Source organism: Eptesicus fuscus, chromosome 6 (genome assembly GCF_027574615.1).
Source record: "Eptesicus fuscus isolate TK198812 chromosome 6, DD_ASM_mEF_20220401, whole genome shotgun sequence".
NCBI classification, from domain to species: Eukaryota; Metazoa; Chordata; class Mammalia; order Chiroptera; family Vespertilionidae; genus Eptesicus; species Eptesicus fuscus.
Window position 1 is genome coordinate 94,717,220 of NC_072478.1, and position 27,288 is coordinate 94,744,507.

Consider the following 27,288-nt stretch of genomic DNA (forward strand, 5'->3'; position numbering starts at 1 on the left):
GGGCAAATGCAAGGATGCCCCAGGCCACAGAGGGGAGGACACTTTTAGGATTTTTTACATCTTTTCTGTGACTCAAGTGATAGACAATGGTTTCAAGAGCCCTCTTCCTCCTTTCAACAGTCTCTTTGTGAGTGCCTCATTGTTATTATTATTAAGCTGGATTCCCTCCAAGGCAGGACACTCCTAGAAAAAGTGGCAGGCCCTAGAGCTGATAGTGGGGGGAAAGGGACAGCCCCGCCTCCCCTGGGCCCAGCCCCTCCCAAGCCTCCCCAGGCCAGGTGGCAGAATTCGCCACCAGAGGGCGCTCCAAGGTCCCACATCTGGACTGGAAATCAGAGGTGGGTTGTACTGGGTGTGGTTGTCTGTGCTACCTGCTGGGGTATCGCTCTGTATCAACCCACAGTGAGCTTTCTCTGAACTCTTCATTCATTTACTCATTGATACACTTTTCTTCTTTATTTTTTCTCCCTATGAGATGCTTGTTCACAATTTATGCTGAATTTGCTTTTGGGTCCTTTGTCTTTCTTCTTCTGTGTTTTGTTTTGTTAATCCTCACCTGAGGACATATTTCCATTGATCTTTTTTACAGGAAATGGAAGAGAGAGGGAAAGACACAGAAACAATGTGAGAGATACACATCAATTGATTGCCTCCTGCAGTGGCTGGGACCGGGCTGAGGAGGAGCCTGCAACCAAGGTATGTGCCCTTGACTGGAATTGAACCTGGGACCTTTTGGTCTGCAGGCCAACACTCTATCCACTGAGCCAAACCAGCTAGGGTGATACACTAGGGCGATACATTTGTTCACCACATGTGCTCTGCAGCAGAAGCAGGGATTTAGGTAGATGGAGACTCTGCTATCTGCTGTCTATGGTAGGGGGAGGGTGGGCAAGTGGACAGAGACTGTGAACCTACCACTACCGACAACATAACATCACTGCCATTCCCAAAGTGAATCTGACCTAGCCTCCAGGGTGGGAAAGGCTTTTCTGAGGAAGTGACTGTTTTTCCCTTTAATTCTTGAACAACCTCTTAAAATTTCTTATGAAAGAATTCAAACACACAGGAAACGAGAATGTTATAATGAACCCATGCACCCATCACCCATCCAGTTTCATGTCTACACCATCTACTCGCCCATTTCATGCCTACCCAATTATTTTATTTTTTGAACAACTTGTTTTTTAAGAAACATATATTTGCATTGATTTCAGAGGAGAAGGGAGTGAGGGAGAGAGAGAGAGAGAGGATGATGAGAGAGAATCACTGATGGGCTGCCTCCTGTATGCTCCACATTGGGGATTGAGACCACAACTGGGCATATGCCCTGACCCGGAATCGAACCGAGACCTCCTGGTTCATAGGTTGATGCTCAACCACTGAGCCACGCTGGCCAGGAACTACCCAAATATTTTGAAACAAATCGCAGATATCTTATTATTTCATCTGTAAATATTCTAGTAGGAATCTCTGAAAGATAAGGATTCTTTAAAAAGAAAAATATCATCACAACACCATTATCAGACCTAAACCCAAAAGAACAAAATGAATCTTTCCTTAAGAGAGGAAGCAACATAAAAGCTGAGAGCAGGCCAAGCAGAGGGAAGAGCAGGTGCAAAGGCCCAAGGCAGAGAAGGGCATATACATACATAAATACCCTGAAGGAATGAAGAGAAGGCCCATGTGGCTGAAGCAAAGACAAGGGTGGTGGGCAGGGACCATACCATTTGGGGCTTTATGAACCACAGTCAGGAGCTTGGCTTTGAACTTCATCCTTATAGCCATCAGTAGCCCCTGAATGGCTTTAATCAATGTTGAAAGATGATCTGATGGGCTGTGGAAAAAGTAATTCCAGCATAATACCTTGGCCTCCCATGGACCCTGAACTGTGCTTTTGTTTGACAAGGTCATGTATTGTAGGTTGAGAGGTTGAGCAGTTATTTAGTTCTTCAAGTGTCTCAACATCTGTGTTCCTGTTTGGTGACAGGGACTGAGTGTGGGCTCTAGCGTCAGGCAGACTGCAGTTCAAATCCCACCACTGCTTTGTTGTTGTTGTTAATCCTCACTGCAGGATATTTTTTCTGACTTTTAGAAAGAGTGGAAGGGAGGGGGAGAGACAGAGAGAGAAACACTGTTGTGAGAGAGACACATCGATTTGGTTGCCTCCTGCACATGCCCTGACCAGAGCTGGGGATCAAGCCTGCAGCCAAGGTACATGCCCTTGACCAGAATTGAATCCATGGGCTGATGCTCTATCTACTGAGCCAAACTGGCTAGGTCCCACCTCTGCTCTTTTTTAAAAAAAAATGTATATTTTTATTGATTTCAGAAAGGAAGGGAGAGGGAGAGATATAGAAACATCAATAATGAGAATCATTGATCAGTTGCCTCTTGCATGCCCCACATTGGGAACTGAGCCCGAATGTGCCCTGACCAGGAAAACAAACTGTGACCTCCTGGTTCATATGTCAACACTCAGCCAGTGAGCCACGCTGGCTGGGCCCACCTCTGCTCTTTATAAGGGGTATGACTGTAGGGAAGTCTCTGTCCCTCTCCCAATAATCTTTTCCTCATCTGTAAAAGGACCCTCAGGAGTCTTTGCTTCAGAGCTCAGGGTGGGACTGAATGGAGTTCCATAGAGGATGGTCAGTGACAGCACATCCATGTCTTTTCTCCCTGCTTCCTGTCCCTGCTGCATAATTTCTTTACTGGCAATGCTGCAGAGAATGAAGGGTTCAGGGCCTCCTAAGGCAGGAAGCCTCACCCTCGTAGAAGCCTTGAACTTCCTGCTCTTTCTGATATCCTGTCCTGAGGTTTATTGCCCCTTGGGTGGGGCTGGTATGGGGCTGATGGAGGGAGGGGGTGTAACAGCTAAGCTTTCCCATTGGCTGTTTGGGGCTTCAGGCTGGGAGCGGGTGTGTGTGTGTGTGTGTGTGTGTGTGTGTGTGTGTGTGTGTAAGGTCTCTTCCTCCACTTCCAGCTATGTGGTCTTAGTGGGGTTCTGATAAGGGGTGAGTCTTCTGCCTGGCTTGGAACCTAAGGTCTCCCTGTCAAGAACAAGGTTCCAGTAAGGATTAGATTGTTACCTTGGCCAGGGTTTGTATTCTCAGAGTCTCTACCCAAGAAGGCCACAGCAAGGGCAGCTCAACTCCATCAACTTTCTCCACTATGCATGCACACGTGCACAAGACCCTGGCTCCGGTGGACAGTCTCATCCGTACACATCTCATGTGTATATGCACATCCCTCCATACATACTTGCCCATCTGCATGTGCATATATGCACATAAACAGGCATGCATGTGTAAACTGACTCACGCACTTACACACCACCACATACACATACCCACACTCCTTAATACACACATACAAACAAAAAGGCACACACTCAGATACACCCACCCTCATGTTCAATGTACACTGCTGTTGTGATAGATCATTCCCAAAGACGGCTGCCATGGATTTCTTTCTTCTTTATTCTTAGGAAAGCCACCCCAGAAGTGAAGATGCATTTATCTGTCACTGATTGTTAGTGTCTGAGAGTGGAATATGGAAATGCTGCAGCCATTTTTGCGACCATGAGGATACATAATTAAGCAGAGTGGAAAGGTGAGAAGAAGGCAGGCCCTAAAGAAGGCATTTTTAAAATGAGAAAATGTGTGTGTGTGTGTGTGTATATGTATGTGTATGTATATATATATATATATATATATATATATATATATATATAATTTTTTTTTTTTAGAGAGGAAGGGAGAGGGATAGAGAGAGAGAGAAACATCAATGATGAGAGAGAATCATTGATTGACTGCCTCTTGCATGCCCCACACCGGGGGTTGAGCCCACAATCTGGGCATGTGCCCTGGCCGGTAATTGAACTGTGATCTCCCGGTTCATAAGTCAATGCTCAACCACTGAGCCATGCTGGCCAGGCCCTTAAAGGCATTTTTGATCCATGTAATGAGTCAACTTGGGTCCTCCCTCTCCACCTCTGGAATTCCAGTTCTGCAGAGAATTGGGAAAGAGGGACTTGCAGACCAGACCAGGGCCCAGGAGGCAGGAGGTCAATTCCTGACTGTGATAAGTTTGTTTCCGCCCTCAAAGGGGAAAGAAAACCTCCTTCCATATTGATACAAAACCCACTCTGCCCTTTAAGGAGTTCTTTTTGTTTTCCTTACAGGCAAACTATTGAATTAGATATTACATGAAAGTGAAATTTCACCCATTTTATACCACTGGGCATTCTAGGTACAGAGAAAACCATGTGTACAGGCAAGGAGGTGCAGAATAGCAGAGTGAGTGTGAGGAAGCCAATGATAATGAGTCTGCAACAGGGAGGGTGAGGGAGACAGAAAATGAGGCTGGGGAGGTGGGCAAGGTCACATGGGGAATGGGGGGACCTGAGCTTACCTCTAAACTCCGAGGGCCCGTCCACTCATCCTGACTGGTGGGGCCATGTGACTTTGCTCTTAGGACTTCATCTTCCTTCCATTGATCTTCTCATACCAAACTCCTAAATAAAATTGATAAATAAGAGATAAGACAGCAATAAGCAAACTTCCTTTCTGTCTGGTGTATGAGGTTATTTGAGCCAGAAGAGTTATCAAGGATATTCTTGTTCAATTAGCTTTTATTGACCATTTGACAATGTAAATTCACCTTTCAGCAATTTCATGTTTCTGAGTTTAGTAAAAAACATTTTCTAAAATAGCACAGATGGTATGACCCTATTTTGAATTAAATGTTTGCATGTATATTTATATGTGCATATAATAATGTCTGGAAGTATATCTATATTATAAAAGGCCAGTGGCCATAATGCCATAACAACCAAACGACCGGTCACCAGGAGGTGCATTAATGAGTCTCGTGGTGTGGTGGGTCTGGGGTCCCACGGCAGCATGGCGGGTCTTAATCTCGCGCGATTTTGCGTGCTGGGCCTCTAGTGTGTGTGTGTGTGTGTATACACATATATATGTGTATACATATTTATATATATGTATACATATATATATATCAACTGTTAAACAATAGTTATATCTGAGTGATAAGATCATAGATTAATTTTATTTATTTACTGCTTTTAGAGAGAGAAACATTGATTTGTTGTTCCACTAATTTATGCATTCATTGGTTGCTTCTTGTATGTGCCCTGACTGGAGATTGAACCTGCAACCTTGGAATGTGGGGATGATTCTCTAACCAACTGAGCTACCTGGCCAGGGCCGGGAGATATGGGTTCTGTTCCCAGTCTTGGCACCCAGTAACCTTGGACTTCACCTCAATCTCCTTATCTGTCAGAGATATAATGACAATAATTGGGATGCTGTGATGATCAGATGAGATAACTTATCTGTGACTGCTTATCTGTGAACTCTGAGGTGTGGCACAGGTCACCTTTTAACCTGCCACAGTGTCTCCAATGCAAAGGAATGCTTCCCTATGGTGGAAATTCAGACCCAAGCAGTAGGCAAATGGAGACCATTTGGGGGCAGGGTCACCTTTGGAGGGGCCTTTAAAATTCCACCACGAGGGCTGCAGCCTGCACAGCCCTTACATTACAGGATATAAAGTCAGGGACCTGCACAGCCAGTTCTTTTCTGTACACTCCAAGGAGAAAAAATAGGAACAGCCACTTCCCGGCCATCTCGGAATGGCTGGCACTCTCCATAATTTTGCTGCCTGCTCTGGATAATTATTTCGCTACTGCTTATGAGCTTAGAGCAATAGTGGTTCCCAATAACTAGAGACTTAATAAGGCTAAATTATAATGAGTGTCCTGCGGAATTACACACCGCATTAACAACAAATGAGTTCATTAGAAATTCATTAGGAGTGATTCTTGTGGCTGCCACAGGAATTCATCACAGGTAGCTAACGGCAGGAGAAGGATGGGTGAGTAATTGCACAAGTAACTGGATGAAGACCTTTTGACATATGGCTTTGGCCTGAAAGCAAGATTTTTCGAGGGTCATGGGCTGCTCTGGCTGTAAGTTTGGATGGAGGTGTGGATGCTTGAGTGCTGTTGGAGCTACCTCCCGATTCCTCCTGGTGATGGTCCCAGCCAGCACTGGACTGGTGGACATGGGAGGTGGGTAATCTTTTCCAGTCCTGGGAACTGAGGAACCATATAGCAGACTTGCCTGCCTGGCATGCATTTCACCTTCCTCTGTAAACACTTTTATGTTCCTTCCATGTTCCTTGAAGAGCTACTTCTCCCTCTGCTGCATGTGGGTCTTCCTGGGACTGTCACTCAAGACTCCACCCAGCTCCAGGAGTTGATACCCATCCCTCACTCGGCCAATTGGACTTTCAATCCTGGTACTTTTATTTTTATTTTTTTTGTTAATCCTCACCTAAGAATATTTTTCCATTGACTTTTAGAGAGAGTGGAAGGGAAGGGGAGAGAGAGAAACATCGATGTGAGAGACGCACAACAATCCGCCACCTCTCACATGTGCCCCAACCAGGGCTGGGGATTGAGCCTGTAACTGAGGTACATGCTCTTGATCGGAATCAAACCCATGACCCTTCCGATGCTCTCTCCACTGAGCCAAACCCACCAGGGCTCTCCTGGTACTTTTAAATTATCTAACATTTATTAAAGACTAGAGGCCCGGTGCATGAAATTCGTGCGGGTTTGGGGGGGAGGGTTGTCCCTCAGCCCGGCCCGCACCCTCTCCAATCTGGGACCCCTCAGGGGATCTCTGACTGCCGGTTTAGGGGCATTAACTGCAGACACTAGGAAAATCACACAGAATGTCCTTGACATACAAAAGTGTGGTTTTATGAGTTGTTTTAATAATAATGGCCATTCCTTTAAATAATATCTGCTTACATACAATACAGCTGGTACTGTGTGAATTCAGAATGTTAATATCACAAAATCATAGAAGGTTGTAGTGGAAATAACCTTGAATTGTCTAGTCCAAACTTTATAAATATTGGAATTCTCTTTTCAAAGATTTTGAATGCTTTTTGTCCTAAGAAGCTTAACCAACTTTTGAGGCAACCCATTTTCTGTGAAAGGATTGGGGGACTCCGGCAGGGCTGAGGGCACTGGGCGCCGCCATCTTGTGGGTATGGGCGCCGCCGTATTTGTGATGGTGTGATGGTCAATTTGCATATTCCCTCTTTATTAGGTAGGATGTGCTAGGTGCCAAGCCCCTTTCAAAGTACTACCATTTTTTTTAACATAACATGCTTACTTTAATATAACTGAAATATAATATTCAAGTATACAAATATAATATTCAATGTATATTTACAGCTTATCTTGTTCAACACAGTATCTGATTCTTGAGGGGTTTTTTTTGTACCATTATTCTTTTCTAAATTTTTTCTTTTTGAAAACAATTTTGTTTTTTTTTTTTTTTGAGAGGGAGAGAGAAAGGAGAGAGAGAGAACATCAATTTGTTTTTCCACTTATTTATACATTCATTGGTTGCTTCTTATACGTACCCTGATCAGAGATCAAACCTCTAACCTTAGCATATTGGGATGGCACTCTAACCAACTGAGCTACCCGGCCAGTGCTTAAAATTTTTCAATTACAGTTTACATTCAATACTATTTTGTATTAGTTTCAGGTGTACAGCATAGTGGTTAGACAATCATATACTGTAGAAAACGCTCCCTGATATTTTCAGTACCCACCTGGCACCATATGTACTTATTGCAATAGTAATGACTACGTTTCCTATGCCATACTTTACATCCAAGTACCTTCTTGTGTGAGTTATCCAATCCTCCTCTGTCCCTCGGAGGTGGGTTAAAGTGTTAGCCCCATTCTGCCTAGCGCAGAGGTTAAGTGACCTTTCCAGTAACTGGCCAACCTGGGATTTGAGTGGAGGGCTGTAAGGATGGAGGAGTATTGAAGGTCACCGTCCTCCACTGGCTTATAACCCATGTACATCCACAGGAACTTCAGCCCCACACCACTCACCTCAAGTAACACTATTCATGCTAATAATGGTTTTGAATAATACTTTTCTTTATTTTCTCCACATTTTGGTGTTTCCCATTCGTGTGTGCAATTTTTCCTATCTAAACTAACTGTCCAACAATAGGGGACTAGTTAAGTAGTTGTAATATATCTATATAGTGGATTAGTCTATGGGCTAGTAAAGGAATGGCTGGAGCTAGAGTGGGCACTCAGGTGGTGGGAATTATGTAAGAATCTTGATAAGACTACTTGCTATGGCCCTGGCCGGTGTGGCTCAGTGGCTGAGCATTGACCTATGAACCAGGATGTCAGGGTTTGATTCCCAGTCAGGGCACAGGCCTGGGTTGAGGGCCCCATCCCCAGTAGGGGGCATGCAGGAGGCAGCCGATCAATGATTCTCTCTCATCATTGATGTTTCTATCTCCCACTCCATCTCCCTTCCTCTCTCTGAAATCAATAAAAACATATTTAAAAAAAATAGACTAGCTGCTATAGGGAATGGGGCCAGGGACCACTCAGTGATGAGGGGTAGGACTACAGAGCTGTTTAAAAACCTGACTAAGGAAAACAGCAAATAAATAAATAAATAAAAATAAATAAATAAAAACCTGATTAAGGGAGGACCATGAATTTGTAGTGGTGTCATTACCCCATTGGTCTTTTCTTGTGGTTGGAATCAGCAGTCCAGGAGCAAAAGGAAAAAAAATATTATTTTGTCCAAAGATGGAAACTGGGAAGCTAAGGTGGCCAAAGAACATTGAGGGTCCTGGCAGAGGAAGTGATGCATCCATGGATGGGAAAGGAAGTGAGACTAAGAATAGGGGGTGAACTGGGAGAAAGGCGATGAGCTGTGAGGCTGGAATCTCTATCTAGTGGGGTGGGGGCTGTCTTTTATTGAGCACTAGGCTATGTATTAGGGAATGAATGAATGCATGCATGCATGCATGTCTGGGTTATAACTCTGGCATTAGAGCCAGAGTCTGGCACTGGTTTTCATTATAGTAGCAAGTACCACTTGAGGTCAGGGAGAACTGAATTCAAATCTGAGCTGCATCAATGACAAGTTTGTGACCTTGGACACTTTATACACTCTTGCATACCCCATACCAAGCTCTGGAAAAAATGCTTTACAAAAATTAATTCATTTCATATTCATAACAACCCTTTAAGGTAGACACAATTGTTATCCCAATTTTGCAGATTAGAAAACTGAGACACAGGAAAATGAATAACTTGCCCAAGGTCACACAGCCAGCAAGTGGCAGAGCTGGGATTCAAATCCAGGCAGTCTGGCCTCAGAGTCCCTATGTCTTCTAATTTCAAATTTTTCTAATTAATTCTAGATGAACAAAGTGCCAACTAGACTTTCTAAGAAAATACTAAATTTCTTAGACTCTGATAAAAAGAGGGGAATCATCATGGAATAAATTGCCCTCAGAGGTTCAACTTAGTCTTGACATTCTAGGCTCAACCTCCATTAGTATTTCAGATTCTTACCTGAGGAAAAAAGAGGAAGAGGGTTTGATCGAGGAATCTATAACACTGATCAATCATGTACTCCATGCGAGGCCCTGCAACAAGCACCCTGGTTAGAAAATTGGGAGGAGGCCCAGGGCTTTTCCTCCAATAATGGACTCAAGCACCTGCATTTCCCACCCTTCACTAGCCATTCCCAGAATAATGGTGGCCAATTTGAGGCAGGAACCAGAGTGAGGTGGGGGAAGTGGGTGGACCAGGAGGGCTAACCTTGGGGCCCTTCTTTATCTCCACTAAGGTAGTTACTCTATTGGTTCAATGGCCCCATAAAACCTGGCTTTGAGTTCATTTACCCTTCTTGGAAAGCTCTCAATGAGTGCCTGAATTAATAGGTGAACCCCACTTAAAGAGGGAGAGAGACTGGGTGTGAGTAAGAGGAGGGCTGGGGGGCAGCTGTAAACAGAGACTCCAATGAAGGGGAGAGGAGCTGACTCAGGTGTTCTGGTACCAATGTTGTCCTTTCCACACCCCCACCACTCCTATCTGCCATTGACGATTACCTTGGTTGATAGCTACTAAAAAGAAACCAGTTCTGGCCGTTCAAAAGGAAGTCAATGAAGAGGGCATTACATGGGGGCCTGGCGAGGCCATCTGGTCCATCTGGCCAGCTCTTGCTAACATCCCCTGGCCTGGAGCTTTTCAAGGTAAGTTTGCATCATAACCACTGGGGAACTTGTCAAACGCAGGCTCCAGGGCCCCACCCACTCCTATGGAATCTGAGTTTCTGGATCAGGGCCCAGGGATTTCCATTGTTCACACACCCTCTCCTCCTGCACCTTCAGCCGTGTACAATGAAAACACACTCGGAGGAACACAGCCTCATGGTCTATTCCAGACTGATCTGAACACATAAAACAGAATCAGCAGCATCCCAGTGCCGGCCAGGTTCACATCCATACAGAGTATGAAACGGAGCCTCTCTCCTTGAAGGGATTACAATCTAATTGGGAGATGAAAGGCATACTTTGTAAAGGGGTAAATTAATGCTACAATAAATACTAATTCAAAAACAATAGGTAGATGGGCTGGGCAAATTTCCAATGAGTGAGGATAACAGTATCAGTCACTGAAATACTAGATTCAGTGCTAAGCACCTTATTTATATACTCTTGTTTCATCCTCATTTAAACTCTGGATGACAGGTATTTTTATCCTCACTTAATAATGAGTACATTAAGGCTTTGGCTTATTTGTCAGTTCCTTTCAGGTCAGCCTTCCCCGACCCTTAGGTGGTCAGGGTGATGTCTCCTTCCCACATCATTATGGCCTTAACCCCATTTATCACACCATGTTGTTTTTGCCTGTTTACCAGGCTGGGTCTCCCACAAGACTTGAGGACAAATACCTGGTATCTGCCTAGTGCACAGGAGGTGCTCAGGTAACATATGTGGAATAAATGAAGGTTGTGTGTCTGAAGTCTCGGAGCTAATACATGAAGACTAATACATGAGACTCTAAAGCCCAGGTTTCTCCGAGCCATTGCAAGTAGAATGTACACAATAAGGGGATTCTTGAAAGGGACAATCTATAGGTTGGGGTAATCAAGGAAGGCTCCCTGGAGGGGGCATTTGTAAGGTCAATTCAAATTTGGAAAGACAGATGGAAGGTGCACAGTCAATCCAGACAGGCCAAAGCTCAAAGGTAGGATTTACCAAGTGCACACTTCCTCCAAGACTAGAACCACCTGCCCCCCGGGGATTTCAGGAAACTGCACTCCACCCCCTAAACCTCTCTAGCTTACTCACTGATTGTCATCTTATATCTAACTTACATTCCAATTACCTGTTAAATTATTTTCCTCCAAGGTTTACAGGAAAATGGCAAATGCTTTACTGTTTTCCCATGCCTAGACAAGGGTGACATAATGTATGCTATTAGTGTATTTCTCCATTGGAAAGTCCCCTTTAATAATGAATGGGATAGGTTTCATGAAGAAATAAGATCCATAATGTCTATAATATACTGCAAAAGGGGGTGGGGTGGGGGGGGATCAAGACAAAATAGTATCTTTGGGTTCAATTTTGTTAAAAAGAACAGAAAAAAAAGATAATTACAAATATGTTTGTGTGCATATGGGAAATGTCTAAAAGGTTATATATACTGAATTTAACAGCTGCTGGTTCTGGTAAATGAGATGCAACGGAACATGGGGCTTTCACCTTTACTTTACCCTGTTTTGAGCTTTTGTCTTTTTACACATTTGAGTATGAATTAACTTCACAATTGAAAACAATTGTAGTGGGATTACAGGTAGCCTTAACTTTGTGATTTGTTTCTCCCAAATTTTCTACTATGAGCATCTATTACACTTATAATCAGAAAATTTGAAACCCTTTCCTCCATAAATGTTGTTAAAAAGAAAAGAAATAGATTCTAAAGATGGCACAATTTGTGATGGTGCTGGACAGAATGTTTGGGGAAAGTACCAAAGATGTTTTAAACTCTGCGTCCCGAGAAATTCAGCACCCAGGCAAGCTGTGCATAAACCAATTTAGTTCCAATTTGGCAAAATATGTTAAGAGCTGTATGAATGTTCCAGATCTTGTAACTTTGTAATCCCAACCTGGGGCTTTAGCTCAAGAAAATGCTTAAAAAAAAAAATCCTCTGCATATAAAAAAGCTCACTGTGGCCTAGCATTAATGGGGTAAGCTAGGATCCCCCCTAAAAAGTCCAAGAGCAAACATTACGTAGCCATTTCTAACAACCAAAATGGCAGCTTTTCAGAAACATGGGACTGTGTTTACAAACTAATGCTACGCAAAGCAAAATAGAATGAAATATTGCATTTGCATGGAGATTATGGCTATTATAGATCTTTTATAATTAGAGTCAGTGAGAAAGAAAGCAAGGATGAGAAAGAAGGAGATAAAAGAATGAAAGAGGAAGAGAACAGGAAAAATAAAGTAATGGTGCTAGGGTAACGGGATTATGGAGAATTTTTGGAAATGTCCTTAAATGATGTTGAAAGTTGTTTTGGTAGTAAATATGAACTGTACACAGGAGCTCTGTGATTTGGGGCAAGTTATTTAGCTTCTCCGAACGTCAGTTTCCTCCTTGGCAAAATGGGGACAACAATGATACCTACTTCATAGAGTTGTTTTGAAGATTAAATGAGATAATGCATATAAAACACTCAGCATTGTGCCCAATGCATACTAAACACTCGATAAATGTTAGCTATTAGTGTCATTACTATTCCATCATTATTATAAACTAGAGGCCCGGTGCACGAAATTCATGCATGGGGGTGGGGTGGGGAGTCCCTCAGCCTGGCCTGCACCCTCTCGCAATCCGGGACCCTTCTGGGGATGTCTGACTGCCATTCCGGGACTGTTGGCTCCTAACTGCTCACCTGCCTGCCTGATCACCCCTAATCCCTCTGCCTCGGCCTCCGCCGCCGCAGCTTCGTCTGGAAGGTTGTTCGGTTGTCTGGTCTAATTAGCATATTATGCTTTTATTATTATAGATAAGGGGAAAGTCTCGTATGTTATAGGTGGGAACATAATCTGTTAATTAATAACTTCAGGAAGGCAGTAGAGTAATAGATATAAACATTTTAGATACAAAACCCCTCTGTTCTTGGATCTTCATATCTAGGAATTCATTCTTAGCAAATAATCTTAGTAAATAATCTGACATGTACAACAAGGGGGGTGAACGAGAATGTTTATCTCAGAATTATTTATGATAGAAAGATTGGAAACAACCTACAAATTCAGCAATAGCTATGTAAGTTATGAAACATACATACAATAAAAGTATTCTGGAGCTATTAAGAAAGATATGATATGTATGTGTGTGTGTGTATATATATAATAAATAATATATATATATATATATATAAATCCAGGCCGGTGTGGCTCAGTGGTTGAGCACTGACCTATGAACCAGGAGGTCACAGTTCGATTCCCAGTCAGCATGTATGCCCAGGTTATGGGATCGATTCCCAGTGCGGGATGTGCAGGAGACAGCCAATCAATGATGTTTCTCTCTCATTATTGATATTTCTATCTCTCCCTCTCCCTTCTTCTCTGAAATCAATAAAAATATAATTAAAAAAACACATAAACACACATAAATCACCCCCAACACACACACACACATCATCATCATCATCATCATCATCATCATCATCATGGATTTTCTGATGCTATATAATATATATTAAAATTTCATAATTCGGAGCAACTGACAGTCCTAAGAATCCTAGTTGGGGTAAGAAATTCCAAGATTGGAGACTGAAGACTGGCAAAATGTGGCAAAATTGGTTTCATCAGTTTAGAAATCGCTGATTTCCAGGTCTGGGGGTTAGCAACTGTGGCGAATTCTACAGAAATGATGGGGATTCATGGAGAGCTGACTCTGGAAGAAGAGACAGACTTGAAAAATGTTCCTAATTAATAATAAGAAGGATGAGAGGCTTCAGGCTTTGCACTGTCAATCTGTTGGGTTCAGAGGTCAGTCCCATGAGAGAGTGAGAGAGGCAGGGTGGGAGTTACACTGGGATGATGGAGTCCCCGCGTGTGTGTGAACTGGTGCCAGAGACAGAACAGGAACCAGAAGTCAGGGATCTAAACTCCCAGCCCTCACAGTTGTGAAGCTTGAACAACGCCAAGTTCATTAAGCTCCTTGCCCATGACTGTCACACAGTGGGTCTTCACACACCCTGGCACCTCCAGGTTGGCTCCCTGGGTCCATGGGCTGCTGCTTTACCCTGCTTGTGTTCTCTGCACTCTTCTTGTATCTATTCTTTCTTTTTATTCCCCCTGTGTTTTTATTGATTTCAGGGAGAGAGACAGAAACACTGATGAGAAAGAAACATCGATTGGCTGCTTCCTGTATGCCCCCTACTGGGGATCAAGCCAGAAACCCTGGCATATGCCCTAATGGGGAACCAGTGACCTCCTGGTACATGGGACAATGCTCAATCAACTGAGCCACACTGGTTGGGCTTATATCAATTCTTTTTCAAGTGCTCTTTGCTACAGCCAAACTCATTGTTTCCTTTCAGCCTGGCCCTTTTCACCTTCCTCACACTGTTCCCTTATCCTGGTATGTTGTTTTCCTATGTTCTTAGCTTCCTCCAATCTTACTGCTTGTCCTAACATCCAAATCCTATTGTTCTGCCCTAGCCAGTGTGGCTCAGTGGATGGAGCGTCGTCCTGTAGACTGAAAGGTCCCAGGTTCTATTCAGGTCAAGGGCAAATGCCCAGGTTGCGGGCTTGATCCCCAGTAGGGGGTGTGCGGGGGCAGCCAATCAATGGTTCTCTCTCATTATTGCTGTTTCTATCTCTCTCTTCCTCTCCCTTCCTCTCTGGGAAAAAACACACACACATACCTATTGATGCTTCAAGACCTGTATCAAATGCCTTCTACGCAAAGATTCACCAGCCACCTGGACAGGCTGATCCTTCCCCACACCCTAGACCACACATCTGCACTTTTCTCGGGAGGCGTCTCATCCTGTTTGCAGGTGTGTGTTTTGTCTCTGGACTAGACTGGAAGCTCTCTTGGGAAGGGTGTATGTCTCATTCAGTGTTTTCGCAGTGCTGGCCCATGCAGGGGGCGCTCCGTGCACTTTGGTCGATAAATGGTAGGGTGAAAGAGTAAATGAGGGATGATGAGCATGGATGGAGGGCAGGGTCTGGGTGAATGGAGGGAGGGCTGGGCAGAGTGGATGACACCCCAGGCCCTGTGGCAGTGCTGGACCTGGTTCTGCTGGGACTGCAATAGCAATGGGATTCCAATAGCAATGGGATTGCAGCCAGCACTTCTCTGGGTGAATAACCTCAGGGCTCTGCTCCTCCAGGCCTTGCCCACATCATAAAACATCAAGCACTTCCTCTTCAGGGGCAGGAGGAAAAAGTGGGGTGACTCAGGGGCTGAGCCTCAGCATCTGGGAGGGTTTATAAGCTGGGCCACCAGACCCTTCAGCATCACGAACCTTATTCCTCACCCCTTGCTCCCAGGCCTCCAGGTCTCCCGGCAGCATGGCCTTCAACGGCAAGTACGAGATCGAGAGTGAGAAGAATTATGACGAGTTCATGAAGCGCCTTGGTGAGTGGGGTCCTAAGAACATCTTCCTGGGCTGGTCTGTAACAACTGGCATTGTTCCAGGAACCCAAATTCCTGGGGTAAAGTGGGACAGGACTTCACTTACTCATTCATTTACTCCTTCATTTGTTGAGCCTCTGTCCCAGGCTCTTGGGCCAATAAGAACCAAATAGACTCTTTGGCTTTAAAACACTCAGGGAATATTAGTATCTCCAATTTACTGATTGAAAACTTGAGGCCCAGAGAATTGGAGTCACTAGTCCAAGGTTATACAGCTAGAAACTGGCGAAGTAGAGACTTGATTGGTTTATTCATTCCAACATTTATTGAACACCTACTGTATGGCAAAGGCCAACTCACTGTTCCTGAAGGGCCACCATAGCTCTTGCCCAAGGTCACGGTAAGTCTCTGGCAGAGGATATTAGCACCCAGGACCTTATGATGAAATGATGTCCCCACATCATGCCTTGTAAGAGGTGACCAAGGAGTTACCATAGACTAGGTTTGATAAGCTCCTTCTTCATTCAATCATTCAACAAAGGCCTCTTACTGTGTTAGGCTCTGTGGGCAGAGAGATCAAAGACCCCACGCCTCTTACTTGCTCAATTTGCAGCACTGGTTGTGAGGAACCAATGAGACAGTGGGATTGACAATCCTGCAGAAATCCTGGTGCTCTAAGACTGAGGCAGTGCAATTGTCAGGGACCAGTGCCCTCATCCTGGTGACAGAGAGGCCCCCAGAGCAGTGCTCATGTGCCCTCGGGTCTTGGGGAAATCAAAGCCCCTCTGAGTCAATTGCTGGGAGTGGTCCTGAGGCACAGTGACTTGGCCTCCCCTGCAGCAGTCTAGTGAGGAATTAGCAGGGAGCCAGTCCCAGTTCTAGACCTGGTGCTGCCCGGAACCTCGACAGAGATGCCGGGAGGCCCCTTTCCCGCTGTGGGTCCGCATCTCCTAATCGGTGAAGACAATCTTGAAGGTCCCCTTCGTTCTAGAACTTTGTGAGCTTGGCAAGTTTCTGTGATAATTATGTTATGTCACTATCAGAAGAACAGCTATTATTTATTTATTTATTTTTTAATTTCTTTATTGCAGCTATTATTTATTGAGTATAAACTATATGGCAGGAGTTTACAAGACACTTTAATCCTTGCACCAGCCCTGTAAAATGGGCCTTATTATATCCATTTTGTGGATGGAAACACTGAGGTTTGGAGAGATACTTGCCCAAGCTGCAATGGCTCATGGTAGAACTGAAATTTGTGCTTTTAACTGTCAGGGTAGCCTGCCCCAGTGGAGGGGGGCTCTTTCCCAAAGCCCCATGTTGCAAGCAGCTCTTACATGGCCCTTCTGCTTGTCCCCCTGGGCCAGGGCTCCCCAGCGATGCAATTGAAAAGGGCCGTAATTTCAAGATCGTCACGGAGGTCCAGCAGGATGGGCAGAACTTCACCTGGTCCCAGCACTACCCTGGGGGTCACTCCATGACCAACAAGTTCACCATTGGCAAGGAGTGCGACATGGAGACCATGGGAGGCAAGAAGTTCAAGGTGAGAAGCCACTGGCCACTCCTCCCTTTTTCCTCAGGCCTCCAGCTAACTTCTGGGTCTCAAATATGTCCCATCGGGCTGCTCCCCAACCTGAGGTGACTTTCTCTAGTCTAGCCTCCAGACACTTGCTGAATACTTCCCATGTTAATGCAGTTAATCCTATGAGGTTGCCACAATTATTAGCCGGGTTTACGGATGGGGAAGTTGGTCTGAGCCCTGGGATTAAATAGCTTGCCCAATCACACAGCAGGGACAGGCCTTCACACGCAGGCAGTCTGGCTCCAGAAAGCATAACTACGTTTTACGCTGCCTCCGGGCAGCCTAGAGCTGAAGTAGAACCTAGAATCAGACTCACCTGGGCCTGAAACTGCACTCTTAGGTAGCAAAGAAGTGAAAGGTGGCTGGCTGGCTGTTCCCATCCTGCCCAGACTAGTCCCTCAGGTCTTCGGCCCATTCTGGGTCCCCTCCAGACCGGCCCCCCACCCTCAACCACGCCCATGAGTACTTTGCTCTTCAAGCTGCCCTGTGAACAATAAGTAGTCATCATATTCATATTCTGCCACTTGGCTTTTTTAAAAATTTAACAATCTCTCATGGTATCTTTCTGTGTCAGTAGTACATATCGATTTGCCTCATTCTTTCTTCTTCTTTTTTTTTTTTTTTTAAATATATATATATATTTTATTGATTTTTTACAGAGAGGAAGAGAGAGGGATAGAGAGTTAGAAACATCGACGAGAGAGAAACATCGATCAGCTGCCTCCTGCACACCCCCCACTGGGGATGTGCCCGCAACCAAGGTACATGCCCTTGACCGGAATCGAACCCAGGACCCTTGAGTCCGCAGGCCGACGCTCTATCCACTGAGCCAAACCGGTTTCGGCTGCCTCATTCTTTCTAATGGCTGCACGGTATCCTATGGTATGGAAATGCTGTCATTTATTTAACACTCGCTCATGACTAGATATCTAGGTTATTTCCCAGTGGGTAAGCTAGGTTGGATCTTTAGGTCGTTTACGGTCACAATCGGCAAGCAACACCCTTGGACCACACCATCCTCAGAATGATGATCACAACTAACAGTGCCTGGCACTGCTGGGCCAGTACACACTTTACATGTGCCATATTAAATCACTTACTCCTCACAGTAACGCTATGAAGTAGATATAGTTACTAGCTCATTTTAGTGATGCACAACTGAGGCACAGCAAGGCTGAGTGAGTTGTGCATGTGACCTGTATCTTTGGTTTATGTAAGGTAAATGAATCCCCAGAGAGGACCTTCACCCCTGAGGGTCTGGCCTGCATTTGCGGGCCTCTGCCCATTCACACTCAGTGTTATGCTTCCTTTCCAGGCCACTGTGCAGATGGAGGGCGGGAAGGTGGTGGTGGATTTCCCCAACTATCACCAGACCTCGGAGATCGTGGGTGGCAAGCTGGTGGAGGTGAGTGTCCTGCTGGATCCCGGGAGGACTGGAGTGTTTTTCTGCCCCGGGCCATGGCCCCTGAGAGGCGGGCCTCTGAGCAGCTGGCTTTGTAAGAACTTCCTGTGTGCCAGGCCTTGTGCTCTCATTTGATCTTCACAATAACCCTGGAAGGTAGGGATTTTTATCCCCATTTTACAGGTGAGGAGACTGAGGCCTGGGAAGGCTAAGTGATTAGCTGGAGGGCACATAGCTTTTATGAGGGCACATAGCTTTTATGATGAAGCTGGGATTTGTGACTCGGGTGCTCACACTCAGCGACCTCAGAGGCCCAAGTCTGGAAGCCCATGGGACCTCCCTCTAGTGTCAATGAAGGGGAAGTCCAGGAGAACCCTGCCAGGACCAACACTCTGCTCCAGCTAGATCTTCTGATTTTTCGAGAGAGGCTGGAAATGTGCACTTCTTTGTGAAATATCCAGATTAAATGTTGACAATGAAATGTTTTTTTTGTTTTTTTTTAAAATATATTTTATTGATTTTTTACAGAGAGGAAGAGAGAGGGATAGAGAGTTAGAAACATCGATGAGAGAGAAACATCGATCAGGCTGCCTCTTGCACACCCCCTACTGGGGATGTGCCCGCAACCAAGGTACATGCCCTTGACCGGAATCGAACCTGGGACCCTTGAGTCCGCAGGCCGACGCTCTATCCACTGAGCCAAACCGGTTTCGGCGACAATGAAATGTTTTTTAAAATCCTGGCAGGGCCAACACTCACACACCTGTGGACTGACCCCTCCCATACTCGGTGCTCTGTAAACACAGGTTGAAATGCTGTCCTGGGATGCCCTTCATCTCACTTCCATTTCTAGCCCCTACCCCCCAAACCCAGGGCTCCACCATGTTCCCCAAGGGAAAGAAATAGAGGTGAAGTTAAGAGGAAAGCTTGATGCTTTCCTGTAACAACTGCCGACATGCACATCGTATGACAGCATGTCTCCGGGGCCTTGAGCCCTGGCACTGCACTGGGGGCCTTCACTAAACAGTATCCTCTTTCCTGCCTCTTTCACAAAACCTTATGCTTCCTGAGGGCAGGGGTCACACCTGCCCATCACCGGGCACGGGTGCCCCACAAACACCAAATGGTGCAGAGGTTGAGGGTGGCCTCTTGACCTTAGAGGGGTGACTCGACTTCTCTAAACTTCAGTTTTCTCATCTGTACAATGGGGGCAACCTTGCAGAGCTGCTGGGAGGTCTCAGTGGGGTAATGTAAGGGAAGTGACTGGCCTGGTGAACTGAAATGAACAAACAGGTGGAAAGTTACCTGCAAAGAGCCATCTGCTTAGTACTTTTGCTACGTTGAGTCTGCGCAGTGATTCCTGTTAACAGCTTGAAAAACAGGCCCAGAGAATGGTGCAAATGAGTCATTTCTACTCCAGGCTGGGACGGGGGGCTGGTCTTCTGTCAGCTGTGCCCACGGTCACCCTGGGATCCCTGCATTGATGCCCTTGGTTCCGCTTTTTCTTTCAGATCTCCACCATCGGAGGCGTGACCTATGAGCGTGTGAGCAAGAGGCTGGCCTGAGCAAGCAGGCGGGGCTCCGAGGGGCTCCAGAGCCTCCAATAAAGCTGGTCCAAGAGTGGACATTCTGCTCACTCCAGATCCTCTGTGTCTTTGTTTTCTGGAGTCCTGGGGGGTAGTTTCTGGCTGGGTGAGGGTGGGAAACCCTTGAGGATGGGTACACAGGCCAGACCTTGGCCCTGAGATCCCTGTGGGATCTGTGTCATGGCAGAGGGAGCCTTGTGTGTGGACTGGATACTCCTGAGCCCCTGCAAGAGGCCAAAGGAGGTGCTCAAGAAGCACCCTTCTGTGGACCCCACACCCCACTCTGCCACCCACCACTGTGTGGGTGGAGATAATCCTCTAAGGAGACAAATGCCACCTGGGAGAGGTGACACACTGACTCTGAGATGGGCCACATATCAGAATTGGGGTGTGTGTGGGGGGGGCGGGGGAGGAATGACATTTCCAGGAAAGGCCCCTGCTGCTCGGCTACAAGGCTGCACAGCACATCCCTGGCTCTGCCACTAACTTCCTGTGGAGTCATTCCTTCGGGCCTCAGTTTACCTACTGTTACAAAGGGGGGCCAGGAGAACCGGTGAGGGACTGAGGAAAAATGACAGCCCATGAGTTGGCAAAGGGGCAATGAGAATGACAGGAAAGGACTGGAGTGTCATGGTTTGGACTAGTAGCTTGGGCAGCAGTGCCTGGGAGAAACTGAGAGGCTGTGGTGGACGGGGGAAGGTGGTCAGAGGGTCACTCCGACCCCCTGGTGGGTGTCTGAAGCCCTGAGTCAGGGAGGGTTCCGAGGCAGCATTTGGACTGAGCAGATGTCCCTGCCTGGTGACTGCGTCTGCCAGGCCTTGGGAGTGGGAAAGGGAGGCCTGCTGGCCTCGCGCAAGACAATCCCTAACCCAGGGCATGGAAGGGCCTTGTCTCCTCTCCCACCTTCTGGGAGTGTCGCCACAGCTGGGTACCGCCTTGATCTCTTTTTAACCCCGCATTTTTCTGCACGACAATTCACTTATTTTTACTACAATGAAAACCGTATGTCACTTCTACACATGAAAAGCCCATGTCATCTGCCATAAAGAAAACTATTTAAAAACATTGAAACGGAGCGGTGTTGGCGACAAGCTTGGTTCTCTTGTCTGCTCACAGCCCTGAGCTGAGACCCCCATTTGTGAACAGGGTGAGAGAGATGTAAAGTTACAGTAGCATCAAGCGGGAATTGCCCAATGAATAATATTGCAAGACCACTGAAGAGGGAAGAATTACAGTCCCCCACCTTATTCCAAGACCCCCTGAAGTGGATGCCTGAGACTGTCGAGTACCGAATCCAGATGTTCTGCTTTATTCCTATACATAAAGTTTAATTTATGCCCTAAATAAATTAAAGTGGATAGAGCATCGGCCTGCAGACCAGGGTCCCGGGTTCGATTCCGGTCAAGGGCAGGCACCTCGGTCGCAGGCTCCTCCCCAGCCTGGGCCCTGGTCAGGGCTCCTGCAGGAGGCAACCAATCCATGTGTTTCTCACACATCGATGTTTCTCTCTGTCTTTCCCTCTCTCTTCCACTTTCCCTAAAAATCAATGGAAAAATATCCTTGGGTGAGGATTAAAAAAAAAACATAATAAAATAAAATTGCTCTTTAAAACGTTTAACTTATAAACTAGGCACAGTAAGAAATTAATAATAAATAGAACCATTCTAACAATATACTGTAATAAAAGTTACGTGAATGTGGTGTCTCTCCCTCTAAAAATTTCTCGTTGTGGACTGGACTCACCCTTCCCGTGACGATGCAGCATGACATGACGCGCTGCCATGACGCGATGCGGTGAGTGACGTAGGCTGGGGCGCAGCGTTGGGCTGCGACTGACCTCCTGACGACACGTAACTTCTGGGTCGTGTCCAACCTGCCAGCAGCACTCTTCCTGAGCTTCGGGGCCATTACGAAGTAAAACGAAGAGTCCCTGAACAGAAGCACTGCGCTGCCCAGACAGAAGAGCGGGTGACCAGGATGGCTCCCGGCGGCCGCGTGCAGCGACGTCACGCGGGAAGAAGGGATGATTCACGTCCTGGCGGGAGCCAGTGGGCCTCGCGAGATCTCATCAAGCTACTCGGGGTGGCCCGCAATTTAAAACAAGAATTGTTTATTTCTGGAATTTTTCATTGACTATTTTTGGAGGTGGTGGACCATGGGGTAACCAAAACTGTGGAAAGGGAAACTGCGGATAAGGACCTATTTTACTAAATAACTTTTTACTAAATAACTACTCTGTAAGAGTTGAATTATCGCCCAACTGGCGTGGCTCAGTGGTTGAGCACCGACCTATGAACCAGGAGGTCATGGTTGGATTCCGGGTCAGGGCACATACGGGGTTTGTGGGCTCGATCCCCAGCCCGGTGGTGGTGGGGAGCGTGCAGGAGGCAGCCGATTGATGATTCTCTCTTATCATTGATATTTCTATCTATCCCTCCCTTTCCCTTCCTCTCTAAAAAACAATAAAAAAATATATTTTTAAAAAACCTAAGTTAAAAAAAAAGGGTGAGTTATCTAAATTACCTTGAATATACAAGTCTTACACATGGGGCATAAGAAATAAGGGTCTGTGCACACATCAGGTGCTTAGTAAGTGCTACTTGGCCTAACATCCTTGCAGCCCGTGTAGTCTACAGCCTGTAATCTCGGGGGCCAACCTCGGCCTGGACAGAGGGCACGGCCTACCCCACTGACAGTTCACCCCTTGCCTCCTCCCTCATTCTGCCCTGAAGCTTGTTTATCTTTCCAAGAACAGCACTCAGCCTCCCCCACCCACCCACCCACCACGCCAGGACCCCATGAATTCCATCATTTTGCCAAGACTTATTGTTAATTAACTTGAACTAGGTAAGCATTAAATTAAACTAGCAGTGCGGACATTTCCCCTCCAGACTGAATAATTACTCATAATGACCTTGGATAATAAGTCTCTATGTAAAAACAGCGAGTTAACCACCATTGAGCTAACAATTGAGAGAGAGAGATTATTTTTACCTTGGAAACTGATTCAAGAACAAATTCAAATTATTGGCAGGGAAGAAATTCTTCAGTCAGTGTTGTTATAGATTCACACACTCATGGACGAGCAGGACCTCAGAGCTCACCTAGTTTACACTCTGTTTCACAGATATGGCAACCGAGGCTCAGAGAGGGAAAGAAATTCATCTGAGGTCACACAGCGAAGAGTGAGTCTCTGCGAGTAATGTGCAGTTGGACATCGCTGGCTGATGAAGGCTAGTTTCTGAGTCCAGCTCACGAGGATAAATGGAGTGAAGTGAGTAAAGTGTCCATTTTGCTCACATCTTGGCAGAGAGCCAGTAGAAGGGATGGTGGTTAAGATCTCCGAAGCTGGCGTCACATTGCTAGGGTTCGAATCCCTCTTCTGGCACCCAGAAGCTGTGTCACCTTTGGGTAAGTTCACCCATTTCTTAGAGCCTCAATTTCCTCGCCTGTAAATGGGGATAATAACTGTACTTACCTAATAAAGTGGTCATGCTACAAACTCACTAAATAGTAGCTGCTGCCACCACAACCACCATCATCTCCGTTATCACCACCATCATTCTCAAGCTGGTGTGATGAAGGGTTTAGGAATGCCTCTCCCATTACTTGTGAGGCACATGGGCAAGCCACTGGGTTGCTCAAAGTCCCATCTTGTCCATGTGTCAAGTGAACTAATCCGACCTTCCCTTGGATAACAGATGATTTGCAAGGATAAAGGGTAAAAATCCACACTAGTGGCTTCCAAAGTTAGAGGACCTTCATCATTTTGCTGTGCTGTTCAAGATTTTGTAGTGACTCTCCACTCAGTTCAGGTACACTTTACCCAGGCTCTTTATGACCTTCACCCTGACCTTGGGAGCCATCTCTTCCACTCTGCCAGGGCAACCACATTCCTCCTGACAAGATCATCTAGCGAACAGGGAACTGCCCCAAGCATTTTTATACATCACCACTAGGTGGCACTCCACCACCCACCTGCTGCCTATGGACACCAAGATGCAAGTGTATTTTTTGGGGGGGGGTGGAGGTCCATAAAGGGATCAAGCTGTGAAATCCTAGGTGATTGGGCCTTGGTGCTGGTGTGTATGTGCTATTTTGGGGGTAACAAGGCATTGGAGGCCATGTGGCTCGCCTGTCAGGCATATCTAAGTATGAAATCCACTCCCACCACTTGCCCTTGGTGAGACCTTGAGCCTTCCTGAACCTCAGTATCCTCATCTGGAAAATGGTGTTAACTCTAGTTCCTGGTGTTGTGAGGGCAAAATGAGAGTAGGGGGAATAAGAGAGCACGAGGAAAGTGTCATGTACAGGGACTGGAACATAGTAAGTGCTCAGTAAACAGGTATTATTGGTAAGGGCCCTCCTTGGTTGGTTCTATGTGAGGATGGGTACACACAGGGTCAGAGCTTTTAGAGCAAACCTGGCTGTGCAAGTGTTAAAAGGATAGCCCACGCCCTACCCTAGACCTGCTGAATCAAGCTCTTTAAGGTACAAAGGACAGGGAGCTATCATTTTGAATTGCTCCTCAGCCAGGCATGAACTTGCGACTGTTCTAGTTTCAACCCTTCCATTTTGCAGATGGAAAAACTGAGACCTAGAAAAGGGAAATGACCTGCCCCCATCCACACAGCTATGGAGTAGCAAAAGGCCTGACTCCCCATATATCCTGCCTGTTGTGTCTCTGGCAAGGTCAGGGGCTTGAAGCACTTGGGCAGAGCTCGCCCAGCAGATGGCTGACCACTTGAGTTCATCTTCCTTCAAAGCTAGAGCTGGGTTGGAAGGAGATGAAGCTCAGAGGCTCACCTGAGCCCCCAAAAGGAGGAGCCCATTTATTCACAATATGTCTCATAGAACTCACTGTTGAATAACGATACCATATATTCCATGCGTCCTTACCATAAACCTGAAGTGAAGGCTGATAACCTTCCTGACTGACAAATGAGACAGAGGTTCAGAGTGGAGAGGTGGTTATTTCTCAAGGTCAACTAGCTAAGAGCAAACTCAGACCTTCCACTTCTCGGGCCCAACGTTCTTGTCGATATGGTAATAGATGGTGCAAGCTTCCAGCCAAGAACCACTCGAACCTACAATGTATTATATTGGTCTTCTATTGCATTAAAATGTTTTTTAAATTTAAGTTTTAAACTAAATTAAAAATTTAGATTTCCTAGAAAGTGCAGACTTCCAGTTTTTCTGGAAATCTGGGGCTTGGGCAACACAAAGCTTACACCCCTGAAAGGTATTGTTGGCCACAGCTAAGTAGAAGCCACATCCTCTAGATTAGGGGTAGGGGAACCTCTTTTCTGCCAAGGGCCATTTGGATATTTATAACATAATTCGTGGGCCATACAAAATTATCAACTTAAAAGTTAGCCTGCTATAGTTGGTCAAACATTTAATTAATTCACTCCTAATGCCTTGGCAGGGCCAGACCCAATGATTTATACGGCCTGAGGGCTGGGCGTTCCCCACCCCTGCTCTACAGGGACACTGGCTTCAACACTCCCCACCACTGTGATTCACTACGTTGCCTGCCTGGTCCTGGTGGGCACTGGGACTTGAGACTCCTGTCAAATGCTATGGCCTTTCTGCTGAAATCCAAGTCACGAGGTCTTCCCTGCAGAACAGAGAATGAGGTGATGGGAGCTGGTAAACTTCCTTTCCAGGTACTCGGTGCCAGGGATTCCCCAAGCCGGTCCCAGATCTCTACCTTCATAGACGGGGAACCCTTCCCAGATCAGAGCCCATTGGGGGCAGACCCATGGAGCAGGGATCACAGCCTGTGGCAGATGTGCAAGAACCGATGTTTCTGCATTTCCGTCTGCTGGTGAGCACGCTCTGAGAGAATGCCTGCCACTCTGTAAACCAGGAGCATGAACGCCAGGCAACCCTTCTCTTTTATGAACCCATATCCATTATTCTGTCATGTCTTCCCACCCGGCGAGTGGGACTGCTACGGAGTCTTTCACTCATTCAAAACCCTTGAGGCACCACGGGGCAGCTCCAGACTGCCTGGGCTTGAATTATGGCTCCTTCCCTCACCACTGCTGTCCTTAGGCAAAGAACCTCTCCTTGCCCCACTTTCTGACCTGTAAAATACAGCTAATAAAGTTCCTGCCTTGTAGGGTAACTGGGATGATTACAGAAAAAGCCAGCAAAGTCCCTAGCACAATAAATGCTCAATAATGCCAGCTGCCCAACTTATGAGGGAAGGCGGGGGGGTGTGTGACAGGGTAAGGGCATGTGCTGTGGGGTTGGGAGCAGCTGGGGAGAGGTCAATGGGGAGAAAAGGAGACCCATGTAATACTTTAAACAATAAAGAATTTAAATTAAAAAAAAATCGCCAGCTGCTATAATTAGTGCTGACATCAACAGGCAGTGATACTCTATATATTCTATTGGGGGTAGATAGCTTAGGACACAACCATCAACCAAGTAAACATTTTTAACAAGATCATTTCAGAAGCTTTTACAGCCATGAAGAAAATAAAAGGGGATAATGGTAGAGTGATTGGGGGGTATTACAAGAGACCTCTTTGGGAGGTGACATAGGAGTTCAAGTTTCTCAACCTTGGCACTACTATCATTTTGGGCCAGATAATTCTTTATTGTGGGGGCTGTCCTGTGCATTATAAAATGTTGAGCAGCATCCCTGGCCTCTACTTGCTAATTGCCAGCCATGCTCCTTCTCCAATTGTGACAACGAAAAAAATATCTCCAGACATTGCCACATGTCCCCCAGGGAGCAAAAATGATCCCTGCTGAGAATCACTGAAACAAAGAAGAGAATTCGGATGTGAGAACAGGTGGCTTTGGAGAGATGGACGTGGAACTGGGAGGACAGGGGGAAGTACAACCTTGACATCGACCCTAAGCCAGGCATTTGCAAGGCTGAGCCAATTCCTTAAAATAAATCTCTCTCTCATATACTGGTAATGGATTCTGTTTCTCGGGAGAACCCTGACTGATTCAGTGGTGGAGCTGGGGTGTCAAGCCTTATTCACATCAGCTGCCCAAGGCCCCAGAGGGCCAGACCCAGTTCCACAGGAGCCAGTTCTGCCGTGGCCCATCCCCCACAAGCTCTCAGCATGAGTGAGATACCCTCAGGGATGAGGTGGAAGGGAGTGGGGCGCAGCTGGCTGAGAGACGACGATGAGGAAGAGAACTCGGAGACCTAGA

The 27,288-nt window shown here is 46.2% G+C and overlaps 1 protein-coding gene across 1 annotated transcript; it reads left to right on the top strand.

The window, feature by feature from the left end:
* Positions 1–15,472: 15,472 nt before the first annotated feature.
* Positions 15,473–20,103, top strand: FABP6 (fatty acid binding protein 6). Its single transcript, XM_008147657.3, has 4 exons — positions 15,473–15,539; positions 16,904–17,079; positions 18,434–18,523; positions 20,032–20,103. The coding sequence occupies exons 1-4, from the start codon at positions 15,473–15,475 to the stop codon at positions 20,083–20,085; spliced, it is 387 nt and encodes a 128-aa protein (XP_008145879.1). The 3' UTR covers positions 20,086–20,103.
* The last annotated feature ends 7,185 nt before the right edge of the window (positions 20,104–27,288 follow it).

What these genes read in the sequence shown, in the direction of transcription:
- FABP6 (XM_008147657.3), top strand. Translation starts at nt 15,473, where the DNA reads ATGGCCTTCAACGGCAAGTACGAGATCGAGAGTGAGAAGAATTATGAC. An exon ending in TGGGAGGCAAGAAGTTCAAG is followed by an intron (nt 17,080 to 18,433) that starts GTGAGAAGCCAC and finishes CTTCCTTTCCAG; the next exon opens with GCCACTGTGCAGATGGAGGG. An exon ending in TGGGTGGCAAGCTGGTGGAG is followed by an intron (nt 18,524 to 20,031) that starts GTGAGTGTCCTG and finishes TTTTTCTTTCAG; the next exon opens with ATCTCCACCATCGGAGGCGT.